The 13,314-nt window shown below is 44.8% G+C and overlaps 1 protein-coding gene across 7 annotated transcripts in view; it reads right to left on the bottom strand.

Moving 5' to 3' along the window:
• Positions 1-13,314, bottom strand: part of MCF2L2 (MCF.2 cell line derived transforming sequence-like 2) — a 319,798-nt gene that overhangs the window by 169,050 nt on the left and 137,434 nt on the right. For all 7 annotated transcript variants that reach the window (XM_073359253.1, XM_073359256.1, XM_073359257.1 and 4 more), the window contains 4 exons: positions 10,222-10,346; positions 6,405-6,519; positions 3,369-3,488; positions 1,562-1,753 (listed from right to left, as the gene is read on the bottom strand). In XM_073359253.1, coding sequence (XP_073215354.1) covers positions 1,562-1,753; positions 3,369-3,488; positions 6,405-6,519; positions 10,222-10,346 — 552 coding nt within the window. The remainder of the gene's footprint in view (positions 1-1,561; positions 1,754-3,368; positions 3,489-6,404; positions 6,520-10,221; positions 10,347-13,314) is intronic.

Raw genomic sequence — 13,314 nt, 5'->3', positions numbered from 1 at the left:
CAACCCACAGCTTGTATGTAAAGTAGGACAGAGGATAGCTATTTTTTCTTGATAGTGATTTATGCTAATAGAGTAAATAGCTGATATAGTAGGTAGACTCTGCTGGCTGAGGGGTTTCCATTCACTTAGAACAAGTCATCCATGAAACAACAGATTGGATTTGACAAGCACAGTGTTTAATTGCCCGAAGCACTTCAGTTCCAAGGGATACTCCCACTCTGCAGGGCACATGCCTATGGCCGCACATGCAGTGAGGCCCCAGCGCCTTCTTGTGCTTGGCACTTTTCCAGGGTGCATCTTGGCTTGCCACCCACATGTGTAATTGCCTAAGGCATGGTAGGAGCTAAGTGCATTGAGCAGGGGGCAGTGACTTGGATCATTCCTCCGGAATCTCTTGCTGGATGAAGCCTAGATCTTCTTTTTCTGCATTCCCAATCACCAATAGCAATTTGTCCCATTAATAATCAGTAAATAATTTGTACATATACCTTTCACTTGCAGGCCTCAAAGCCCTTTAGAAAGGCAGATAAGTACAGGACCCCAAAGTCACACAGGGGCAGACCTGGAAATAGAAGCCAGGTGTCCTGTCACCCAGCACTGTGGTCAGTCCATCTGACCACAGCTGTCCTCATCAAATGGAAACAGGATATCCTTAAGTATATTAACTGTGCCCTGTACCTGAGCCCAGATCTGCAAACAATCTCTACATTTACAGATCCATCCTGTGAGGTGCTGATCACATCCTGTGACATGCTGAGTACCCTCACCTCCCATCATATTATAGATGTAAAGAGCAGCCCGCCACAATTCACTGTCACACCCCACTGACTTCAGTGAGGTTGTTGGCCCAATATAGGAACTAAGAATAATCTGCCCAGATAGTAAGGGTGGTTACAGTATTTGCTTCAAATCTCCCTTGGCACTAGCACAAGATAGAGTAAATGGATTCGTAAGGGAGGCCAGAGGGTTTCATTAGTGCCGTCTCACTTTGTTTAAGATTCAGTTCAGATAAGTACCTATGAGTCCAGATAGATAACTGAACCTTATCTGAACTCCCCAAACCTGTTGGGTCTGTAAAGCTGGGCTAGGAATCTCACAAATGGGTTTTCTGGTAATTCTTGCCTCAAATCCGGCTGAAAATACCACAAGACCAGTCACTTTCTGGCATTTGAGCATTTCTGCTTCCCATCCCAGCCAGGTCATGGAAGTGTAGAGAAGCTTGAAAACAAAAGAATGTAACAAGCAGTGAACTGATCATTGGCAAGCCCCAACTGAGGCTTGGTCCATGTTTTAGGTTTAGCTGACTTCTTATTTTACCTCAAGCCCTAGTTTTAACGCTCCTAACTGTATAATTCAGGGAAACCACTGTTCTCTTTTATGCTACCCATTCTCTCTCTCCTTTCTGAGGCGGATACCACGACTGGTTTCCCGCAGCTGTGACTAGTAGCTGATTGGGGGAAATGGTGAACATGCTTTTCTCTAACCCCAAATATGTGATCCCTTAACCCGTTATTTTTTCATGGAGCATTACTAGTGCTTTCCTATAGGAAGACTGGCTCACCTTGTCTAACTGCTTATGCAGCTCAAGGGACTTTCCCAAAATATCGTATTTCTTCTTGGTCTCATTGGTAAAGTCATCACAGATACGCCTGAGTTCAACACACTTTGGCCTAATGGAGTCGACTGCATAATGGTTGTTTTGGATGAGCTGGTCTCCATGCAGAGCTAGTGCCTGGGCCTTTTCCAAGGGTTCCTGCACAATTAACAAGAAGAAATGAAAAACCATCACACCCTAAAGGATGAGCCTAGTCTAGATGACTCCTCTATAATTTCTGATGAAGCCTAGAGCTGCAGGTTGGTTCATTAAATAATTTGCACATATACCTTTCACCTGCAGGCCTCAAAGCCCTTCACAAAGACAGATAAGTACAGGACCCTAAAATCACACAGGGGCAGAGCTGGAAATAGAAGCCAGGTGTCCTGTCATCCAGCATAATCATTCTTTTGGCTGACACCTTGTATTGTTTCACACCTGCCTTGAAGACTGACTTCATGATCTGTGAGGCTGGCTTATTTCCGTTGCCTTGCAGATGTGTAGCTGACTCTGTAGGCTAAATCCAGAAGTCAGTCTAAGGGACTCTCAGTTGGCGTAATTTATGCCATAGGCACCGACTTTCTAATGTGCCAGGAGATGCTCCTTGGCCCCGCCCTGCCTTTTCCCACCCCCACTCCACCCCTGCCCTGCCTCTTACCACCCCCACTCCACCCTCTCCCCAAGCACACCCCACCCTCGCTCCTCCCCCCAGCACCCCCTGCACGCTACCAGAACAGCTGACTGCAGTGGGCGGGAGGCGCTGGGGCGAGGGGGAGGTGCTGATCGGCAGGGCTGCCAGCGGGCGGGTGGTGCTGGGGGGAGGGGGAGGTGCTGATGGGGGGGCTGCTGGTGGGTGCTAAACACCCACCATTTTTTTTTCCGTGGGTGCTCCATAGGAGTCGGCGCCTATGATTTAGGTCGTCTTCTCCCTCCTCACTGTGTACATTACACCAATTCAGACTCAGTGGGCTATGCTCAGAGGTGATGTTTAAGAGGTGCAAATTGTACATCAGTATGTGTGGTATAATAAATTGCACATCGAGGAGAGTGGGAAGAAGGTGCAAGCTATGCCAGTTTGGACTCATTTACTTCCACGGCAGAACCGGGAAGAAAATCCAAGCCTACTGGATCTCAGCTGCACGCTTTAGACACAAATCATCTTGTGCTTTTGCAACTGTTCATGTGAATTTGATGTTATTTAACTGATTCATTTGTTTGATGTTTCCTAATGACGGCAAACCTACTGATCATCACAGCTGACTGATGGAGTTATAAAGCCAAAAGATCTGGAAAAGAAAGGTTGTTTAATGCATGCTGAATCCCTTGCTGGAAATAGCTGCTCAGACAATACTGACTTCTAGTAAAACAACATTGAAAGATGTCTAACTGGAGACTCTTTCAAACTTTGCTCACCCTGTGCTTTCAAGGTCCAAGAGATCAACCCGAACCAAGACCCCAGATCCAAACCTTCCTGAGCTTTATCAGTGTTTGAATTCCAAAAGCAGATTTTGCAAGTGGCCCCTATATTTATCATGGACCAAATCAAACTGCCAGATCTGAATACCCTAGGAGGTTGGAGTAGTCGACATCTGGATCCAAACTTTAAAAGGCTGAGCTCATGCCCATTTGTAAACATACCTACTCAATAGTATGTAACTGCAGTTTCTGGTGGTGTCGCACAGAACAGTAAGTGTGGTGTGTGGACAAAGTTCTACAAGTGACTAACAGTAGCAATCTACAATAACTGAAACATGAAGTCCAGTAAAGTGCAAACCTGTCCTTTCTCTTCCAGTTGTTTCCGTTCCTTTAGGAGGTGCTCCACTCGAGTCACACTGTCTCCAATATCCGTGAAACCAGCTTGCGCTTCCATCAGATTATCCAGTTCCAGTTTTACCTACAAGAAACACAAATAGCCTCATATTATAACATCCACAGCCTCCTAGGACTTTATGGCGGTCACCATGCTGCACGCCATGGGCACTCCGAACTTCATGGTGATAGCAGTGATAAAACTCAATCCTCCTGCTCCACAAGCACCAACCCCTGTAAGGGAGAAAATTCACGAGTTGCTAGCAGGGCTTCCCTTAGGATTTATGGAGCCCTATCCAGTATTATTATTAAACTGGTGCCCTTCTGACCGACAGCAGCCCGGGCTCGCATGTGTATTTTAGATAAGGGTGGTCTTTTGAAGGATTTATTTAAAAAACTCTGTGTCTGAAGATCCAAGCATTTAAGGCTAAAGATGAATACTCAGATTGTGCATCTAAAAATCTACGCAAGGAATTTTTAGAGATGTGATTTTATAATCTTCAGAAATCTTCACACTAATGAAATATTTTTAAAGCAAATTTTAAACTAAGGTCCTGTAGACTAACATGTTCTGAGTAAATATTACAGTAATGCACAACTGGTTTTGTCAGTAAATTCAGAAACTGAGGGCTTGTCTACACTGCGAAGTTGTCGACAAAACTTTTGTCTTTCACGGGTACTTAAAAAAGCCCCCCAGCAAAAGACAAAAGTTTTGCCGATGCAAGTGGCAGTGTGAACGCAGCTTTGTCAGCAGGAGCGTGACAAAGCTAACGCCGCTCGTGGGGCTGGAAGTATTTTGTTGGCAAAAGTGCCAACAAAGTACCGAAAAAAGTGTTGACACAACCTTGTCGCTAAAACCTGCGTGGTGTAGACAAGCCCTGACAGTATATACCTGGGAGCTGGCAAATGCCTGTTTAAATGGCTTCGTTACCACTTTAATGGCTCTTTAACAGTTTAAATGTTGTGCTAACAGGTCTGGTAGGCAAGAAGGCTTTTTCACTTTAAAAAAAAAACAGTAGGTGAACACTTCAACCTCTCTGACCACTCAGTAAAAGACTTAAGGGTGGCAATTTTGCAACAGAAAAGCTTCAAAAACAGACTCCAAGGAGAAACTGCTGAGCTTGAATGAATATGCAAATTAGATACCATTAACTTGGGTTTGAATAGAGACTGGGAGTGGCTGGGTCATTACACATATTGAATCTATTTCCCTATGTTAAGTATCCTCACACCTTCTTGTCAACTGTCTAAATGGGCCATCTTGATTACAAAAGTTTTTTTCTCCTGCTGATAATAGCTCATCTTAACTAATTAGCCTCTCACAGTTTGTATGGCAATTTCCAATTTATCTGTATGTATATATATTCCTTCTTACTATATGTTCCATTCTATGTATCCGATGAAGTGAGCTGTAGCCCACGAAAGCTTATGCTCTAATAAATTTGTTAGGCTCTAAGGTGCCACAAGTACTCCTGTTCTTTTCACTTTTAAGTACTAGATCCCCTCCGGAGGAAGACTCACCAGACTGCAGCAGCCAGCCGTGCTGGGAGCCTGCAGGAAGGGTCAAATTAGAACAGGGATAGGAAGAGGCAGGATGGTGGACACTAAGACCCAGGGGTGCCTCAAATTTTCAGGTGCCCTGAGCAGCTGCCTATGCTTAAGGATGGCCCTGGTTGTTAGCAGTCCAGGGCCTATGATAAAAAGAAACTAAGCAATTCTTAGTCCTTCCAGTAGAGGATGGTGGGAGACACACTACCCAGTTGGCTGTGCAGCATTACCGTGTTACTCAATCATTTAGTGAATACGTACGAGCACCCTATAAGGATGGAGCAGCTTCCCCTTGAGACTTGCTTAATACTTGGCTTCTAATGGCTTAGCCAGATCAAAACGCTCTTTTGGATCTCCTGGTGGAGCTTCCTGCTCATTCCTTCCCCCCCCAGCATTTTTTAATCAAAATACAATTTTGACAGAAGTTTTCTTGCCCGCTCTGTCCACACACACTCGGTCCAATCTGTGGCTGAAGGCCTCTGGTAACTGACGACGTCCACCCTGGACTATGGCCAACATTTGGCAGAGATAGATGGAGCCTAAAATCGATCGGGTATTTCAAAGGATTATTGGGGTCTTTAATGAACCTACTCCGATAATTTTCAGTGTGCTTATGTAGCAGGGGAGTTTGGCAGGCTTTTGCTGAACTGGGATCTGAAGCCCCTCTTTCAGTGCACCAGATTAATGAGTGGCTTGGATTCAATGGTAAAAGTCACATACGATGAACAGGCAAACATAGTCTACTCCCATCTGTACCTGCTAGAGATGCTTGCATCCTTCCCTGGACTGACTCTTCTTCCCATACTAGCATCTGTTTCTCAGATAGTCTTCCTCCCCACACATCTATCCCATCTGCCAAGGCATTCTTTTTGCTCCCTTGTCTGGGCTCTGGTCCTCCACCTAATACTGAGCCTTTGAGCTACTTTCTAAATGGAAAAGCTGCTCTACGCCATGGCAGAGGAGTGCAACCGGCTATGCACAACACAGTCCACCTGCCATTCTGTTCTTGTTGCCTTACTGAGTTGGGGCCACTCAAATTTAAGAGCATGGAACCTAAGCATTCTGCATTAATCCACCTCTAGTTGTACAATTAAGGCCTTACTCAAAGCCTATTGAAGTCCACAGAAAGAATTCTATGGATTTCAATGGGCTTTGGATCAGCTCCTTATCAAACATCAATTCCTTCAAGATGCTAATGCTTTGCATGAGGCTACCCAATAATTCTACCAAGAAGTGTATCGTTCTAATTCTTCCTTTCTTACTGTGGCTTATTGAGATACCATGTGACATTTGATAACTGGTTGGAGTTTCATTTTAGAATATGTGGTTCCTATTTCATTATGAAGATGTCTTTTTTTGATGAACAATATACACTGATTAGAATAGCTATCTGGAAACGTTTGAGATGATTTACCAGAAAAGAAAGTCTATATTTAAGAAATAAGTAAAATACCTCTCTGAAATCATGTTCAAAGTGTCGGAGCTGCAGGCACTGTTCCAGTTTTAGGTGATGTTTGAACCAAAATTGATCAAAAGCCTTTTCTGTTTCATCCAACTGAGCCAATAACCTGTTAAGAAATTAATTGGAGAATGAAAATCACTTGATATTTATGAGTGCGTTGTTGTTTAGTGAGCTAGTTATGCAGCAAAGGTGAAATTCAGCCAGGTGTTTAGGGATTACAGAAGGTGTCTTCAAAGCAGAGCAGACAGACAGGGAGAGGTTGGGAACTTTTCACCACACATATGAGGCAGAGCTGGGCTTCACGCTGATTCTGGAGAAGCAATGTGGAACGGAGTTTCGCAGTGGGCTAGAGGAGGAGGAGGAGACCGATGAGTCTGTGACTACATGGATTCAGTGGCCATAAACCCTTACAGAGGGGATGCACAGGGGCTGCAGTCCCCTCTTGCTGGGCTGGAGTAGCAACTGCAGAGCTGTTCCATGCACAGCGTGTGGGCTTGGGGGTGAATTCTCTCTCCCTACTAGTTTCCACTTAGTTCTTCAACAAAGTTAATTTATTCCACCTTTGTGCAAAGTGTGTAAATTTCACTCATCCACTTAAAGAATGTTTAAAGTAGGCGCCTATAGCTTGTCATTCCAGACTTGTCCATCAAGTCCGATATCTTACCTGTGGCAGTGAACTATTCCTAGGGCAAGTACTATAGGTTAACACAGTTGGTCAGCTGTGCAATGCTGTAGGAGGGGAGCGGTGTGAAAAACTTCCTTCCCCTGATGCAATCAACTGATGCTCTACGCATGCAATTTGCCCCGTTTTAGCATGAAACTTTGACTAGTACTAATGTGTTCTGCTTATATATTATTGTTCTTTTGGCTTTTGCATCAAGTGCCTGTAATTTCCAAAGGTTGGTTGTTGACCACACTAACAACTTGAGAGGTGAGCAGAAGTCAATTGAAAATTCCCTAACCATCTTTTGCCCACAGCCCAGCATAAACCAGTTGTTTAAAGGTCACACTAAAGGAGACTTCAAACAATACTCCCTGACACTGAGGTAGAACAGCTACAAACCAAGGTACAAAGAGCTTATACAGAGCAATTGGCAAGTCAGCAAGCAAGTCAGCAGGTGTTTTGACAGAAGCTTCAGTGGGAACCAAGATTTGTCCCTATGTATTTAATGTAACCGGAAGGATAAACTGAAAAGCAAGGAAACAAGTTCTATGCACTGTTCTACCCAGTCTCAGAAGGAATGCTGGATATATTTCCCATAGGCACAGTTTGACTCTGTTATGGCTCGCTCTCTCAGAACACAGTCCCTTAGCTGCAGAAAAACCTAGGCATAACTGGCATTTCACAGCACTTGCTAGTTTCCAGTGCTATCCCAGACAACACTGCTTCACCCCAATTGAGACAAGCTGAAGTGTCTGCATGATGTTTAGTGCTTCACTTCCTCTGCAGCACGGTGACTGTCAGCTCCGTGACACTAAACCGAGTCCTTTGTGGGGAACAGGGAGGACATATCCGTCTTGACTGAAGCTGTGGATGAGGCGCATTGCAGATTCTTCCATACCCCTTGTGATGTTGTATTGAAGGGAAGGTGACCGTCTACACTAATATGGTCACTGCTGTTGCAAAATTGTGGTAAATCTTAGACAAAGTATGCCTTGTAAGGCATCACTGGAAAAGCTGTAATCTGCTAAGTATTATTATCCTGTTTAGATGTGTGTATCATCATTGTACGTGACGTTATGAAACTTTGCTGCGTGTTTGTAACTCAAACTTGTCGTGAGTCTGGGAAACACCCCCAGGTTAGCCCTTCAGAAACAACAAAAGGAGCTGCGAATGTGAGCCTCTGCATGTCGTTTCAGAGTCTACAGCCTCAGCAGTACATAGCACGCAAAAGGTGCAAACAAAATTTGCAATTCATATGAAGAACTGGTGGCCCAGCACGTACATCATGTAGTTGCTTAACTCTGTAACGCAGTCAGGATTTTCCAGGAGAGGGGTCAACATATAAAAGACAAGAACAAAAGGTGCCCCGCTAGATCTTTCCCCCCACATCTCTGGACTGATGAACTTTGACAAATTTTTGAACAAAGCATTGAGGTCCCCCATACTATTTGGGCAAATCCAGAGATATAAAAATCTATCAGATATAACATCCCTGTTAGCATTTTGGATTTACAAGCTTGAATTCACCTGTAATGTAACTCACCCACTTTAAACCTCTGCTTAACTCTCATTTCTTTTCTTAGCTAATAAACTTGACTTAGTTACTGAAGTAATTGGCTGGCAGTGTTGTCTTTGGTGACATCCTGAGCATCTGGTGACCTGGGGTGAGTGACCGATCCTTTGGGATTGGAAGAACCTAATGTGTGGTGATTTTTGGTTTTAATAATCTGTCACCACAGAAGTCCAGTTTATCTGGGTGATAATATAGGATGGAGTGCCTAAGGGGACTGCCGGTGGCTTCCTGGTGAACTAGTATAGTAGTCCAGAAACACACGTTTGTTGCTGGCTTGTGTGGCAGAGCGCTGACCTTGTCCCTGTGGGTCCCGCGCTTTCAGGCAGTTTATGCTAGCTTCAGAGGCTCACTGCAACCCTCCATGTAGCCCTTCTTTCTCTAGGGCCAGGGATGCAGTCTACTGAGCCATTTTCATCATAAGCCAGCAATGGAGGTTGGTGAGAGAACTCCCACAGTCTCTGTTACTTCTACGGCCTCATGCCAAAACAGTTTAGCCTCCTGTCCTGACAGGGGCCTGTCTTCCCCTCCCAGAAGGTGTTTCTGTAGTGGTGGGTTGGGGGGAACCCGGGCCCGCCTTCTACTCCGGGTCCCGGCCCAGGGACCCTAATGGTAGCAGCTCTTGGCAGCCAACCTTTTACTACCAGAGTTACTACATTTCCCTGGGCCACTTCCCCACAGCTCTCCTGCTTCTCCTTTCTTCACCCTTACCTTAGGGCTCCCTTACCAATGACTTGAGGGTGTCTTCATTAACCAGCCCTTCAGCCACACTTCCTCTCCCCTGGCTCCCCTCTGCCTGACTGGAGTGAGGCCTTTTATATTATCAGAGGGGCCTTAATTAGAGTCAGGTGGTCACATTAGCTTAATGGCCTCACCTGACTCTTTGCAGGTTAATTGGAGTCAGGTGTTCTCATTAGCGTGGAGCAGACCCTGCTCTGGTCAGTCAGGGAACAGAAAACGATTAATCCGGTGGCCAGTATATCTGCCTTCTGCCAACTGGCCTGGGTCTATCACACTTGGTTAAAGCTAATTATAGAATATACCACCAGTTTGGGAGCATCTGCCTAGTTTGGACAGTCTGACCGGAGATGGCTCTCTCAGCCGAGACCCGTTCCAGACACCGGTGACATCCCTGTTTAAGGGGAGCTCCTCTATCCACTTAACACTCCCACCAACACACACATACACATTCTGTTTGAACATGTATGCAGGAATGCACCACTCCCACCTGGATTAGGAGAGTGTGTGCGTGGGTGGGAGGGAGGGGGAGAGAAAGACTGCACATCAAGTCTTGGGCCTTGTAGTCAATAACCTCACCAAACAGGACAGAGGAGGCTCAAGGTTTCTTTGAACTGCCCTGTTAGTTTCACCAGTTAATGGCTCCTACCTAGACCTTCCTCACACCAAACATGCAGTAGCATATTTCTATAAACTCACTGTGAATTAATGATTAAAAAAACAATTACCTATAAAGAATTATTCAAATTGAATTTAAATTCAAATTAGGATTCAAATCACATTTGCATGCTTCAGGTCAGTTAGCAACCTGGAGGATGTAATCCCAATTCACCAACCTTTCCACCGTCGCTACATTTTCGAGCTCGTCTGGACTGAGTTTGCTGGCGGAGCTCCGCGTGACTGGCTCTCTAATACACGTCAGTAGTGTGGCCCCCTGCTTCACAGCTAGTTTCAGCTCATCCTGGAGAGAGACAGGCAAACACACACACCAGTTCAAATAAGGTTTTACCAAATCCCAGGTTAAGTCGTTATTTTTCTCTCTCAAAGGAGAAGCACTGCCATTACCAGTGAAGGGTATTTTTGTAGGGACTGAACACTGGAACACAGCAGGGGCGCTTGACAAGAAGGCTGCATTTAGTGACCTGCCTAGAATCGAAGAGATGCAGCCTGACATGAGCAGTGACAACAATGATTTTGGTGTCTCTTGAGGGACAGAATAATTCTAGAATTTTCTGGGTTTGTGACTGGTCAAAATTCTCCTTCCGTCATAGAGTTTAAGGCCAGAAGGGCCCACTACATCATCTCGTCTGCCCTCCTATATATCACAGGGCACTAACACCGCTCAGCACCCACACACTAACCCCAACCATCAGAATTAGACCGGAGTATTGCAGACCACGGAAGACTAGATTATTCTGTGCCATAGGCAGAGACTAGGTGGGATTTAGGTGCACCAGTGCTCAAGACCCCCACAATGGCTGGAAAATGATTAAATGAGATATACCCGGATAATCCTGGCAAGTGACCCATGCTGCAGAGAAAGGTGGAACCCCTCCCCGCCTCCCAAGATCACTGCCAATCTGTCCTGGGGGAAAATTCCTTCCTAACCTCACATATGACAACCATCAGATTAGTTACGATTGCTAACCTTGCCCATCTATAATCTGTTGTTATCCCCAGTAATCAACAAGTGTTACCTTCCTTTACCCAAATTCTTTTGCCCATTTATAAACAGTTAAGTAGCTAAAAAATACCAAGAATGGACTCTCAGTAATTTTGGAAATCAAACCCTGGTCTCAATTTACCAAAAAAAAGGGCCCTACCACAAGTGGGCCCACTTACAAAAATGTAATCTCTGTTAAAAAATTTCCACAAAATGCATAAAAATATAACAGAGGTAAACCAGTTTATCATTTGGGTTCGGCCATTTCTGTTGTTTTGTTTAACATTTTCTCTTCCTTTCTTCAATAATAAAATAGGTATGGTTAATAAGTGCAGTTATTATGCTTGGCTTTGATTGTGGTGTTCCCCAAGGTAAGTGAAAAAACCCTACCACTAAAATAGAAGTCACAACGCAAAGTTGGCTGTAAAAAAGGAAACAATCTGTAAGAGCTGCCCTTCTGTTTCTAAACTAAATATTTTTAGTAATTCTGAAAATATAATTTCTTGGCATCCAACTGAAAACGACCCCTTTCGGACTTGTAGTTTAGACAGTTTACAGGGCTGGAAAATGTCACCATTGAGATGTCCCAGCACACAATGGAACTCTGCTGAACAGCATGGCAAGAAAATCCTCCAAATATTAATGATTAAACCTGCTGAACTGGAGATATTTATGATTCATTGGGAGGTGAACTATCTGCTTCAATTACCTTTGGAAATAACCAAACAATCATCCATTTTCTGACATAGCTGTAAAACATATCTGAGAAGTTTTCAAAATAAATCACTTGTATAGTATGTACCTTCTAAAAATGAAACCTACATCTATCTCTGAGTTGTGAAGAATATGTATTAAGGTTCTAACAACCAACAAGAATTCACTTTTATGTAGAAATCCATGATTACATTGAGTCTTCCTGACTAGTGATTTAAATCAAATCCACCCTGAGCACCGTCCTAACCTCACAGGGGGTCTGTGAGGATAAACACATTAAAGATTGTGAGGCGCTCAGGTACTGTGGTAATGGAGGGCAGATAAGTACCCAAGGTGGATGGTAAATAGGGGCACTAAGTGAGCAGTTGTTTAAAGTTTGTTTTGACCAGAGATTAAAAGGAGGTTGATTCGGTATCACCGGTGGCCTTGTGCAATTTGTGGCTGTGGCTTGGTTTGAATGAGAGCATGCTCCTTTTGTGTGGGATGGCACGGTAAGGAACTAGAGCTCTGAAATGCATTTTAAAGTCTTGTGAGGATTTCCGTGAAATAGCCTTTGCTACTTTTGCATACGTTTTTGTCTCACTGGGCTTCATTCTCACTCTCGGGCTGCACAAAGGAAAGTCGCCTTCATTTTAAATCGTTGGAGGTGACAGAAGTTGTATTCAATGCTAACTGAACAGAGCAGGAGGGAGCTGATGCAATAGCTATTTGAGAACACGAGAGGGAGCTCAGGGAAGGAGTCCAGGAAGAGGGAATAGCAAGATGGCAGAGAGCTGCTTCATCTATTTTTGTGAATTAATAAAAATTCAATTTTGTATTAGTGCTTCCCTCCTTCAGACAAAATTTTAATAATAGATCTTCCTCCTCCGGTTATGTGTATGAATTAGTTTCGTTGACGCAATCTGCCTCCGCTTTCTGCAACAAAGCTCCTGAGACACTGAGTTACCTTACTTGGCATGCTCCCGTCTTTAATTATCCTCAGAATAAGGGTCTGATCCAAATCCCACTGAAATCAGTGGAAGTCCTTCCATTGACTTCACTGGGCTGTGAATCAGGCCCTGTGCTTTCACTGGGGTTGCCCCCTTTCTAATGGCTGGGGACTGGACCCTCGAGGCCCCACCCCTGCCCTGCCTCTTCCTCCAAGGCTCCACCCCCTTCTCCGCCTCTTCCCCCAAAGTCCCGCCCCGGCACACCGCGAGTCGCACAAGCAGCCTGGCCCTGGAGATGGCAGTGGCAGCTGCTGCGCAGCCTCCTTCTTTCTGCTTAGGGTTGCCACCTTTTCCACAGATTAAAAAAAAAAAACAGCCAAACATCAGGGCTTGTCCAATGGCACCCGGACACACCAGCCAAAACCCAGACTGTCCGGGTGAAAATCAGATGGGTGGCAACCTGAGCGTTCATCAGTCTATTCCATGCTAACTTCACGACTGATTTCAGAATGCTGAACTTCCAAGGCTGCCAAGAGGAAGGCAATGCAATTCAGCAGAGGGCCCTCACTTCAGTTCGCTCAAACAGCTATTTAGCATCCTTCTAGTAGAGTTACCTCTGCCAG

Source organism: Lepidochelys kempii, chromosome 9 (genome assembly GCF_965140265.1).
Source record: "Lepidochelys kempii isolate rLepKem1 chromosome 9, rLepKem1.hap2, whole genome shotgun sequence".
Classification (NCBI taxonomy): domain Eukaryota; kingdom Metazoa; phylum Chordata; order Testudines; family Cheloniidae; genus Lepidochelys; species Lepidochelys kempii.
Note: the sequence above shows the minus strand (reverse complement) of the source record. Positions and strands in the feature narration are given on the sequence as shown.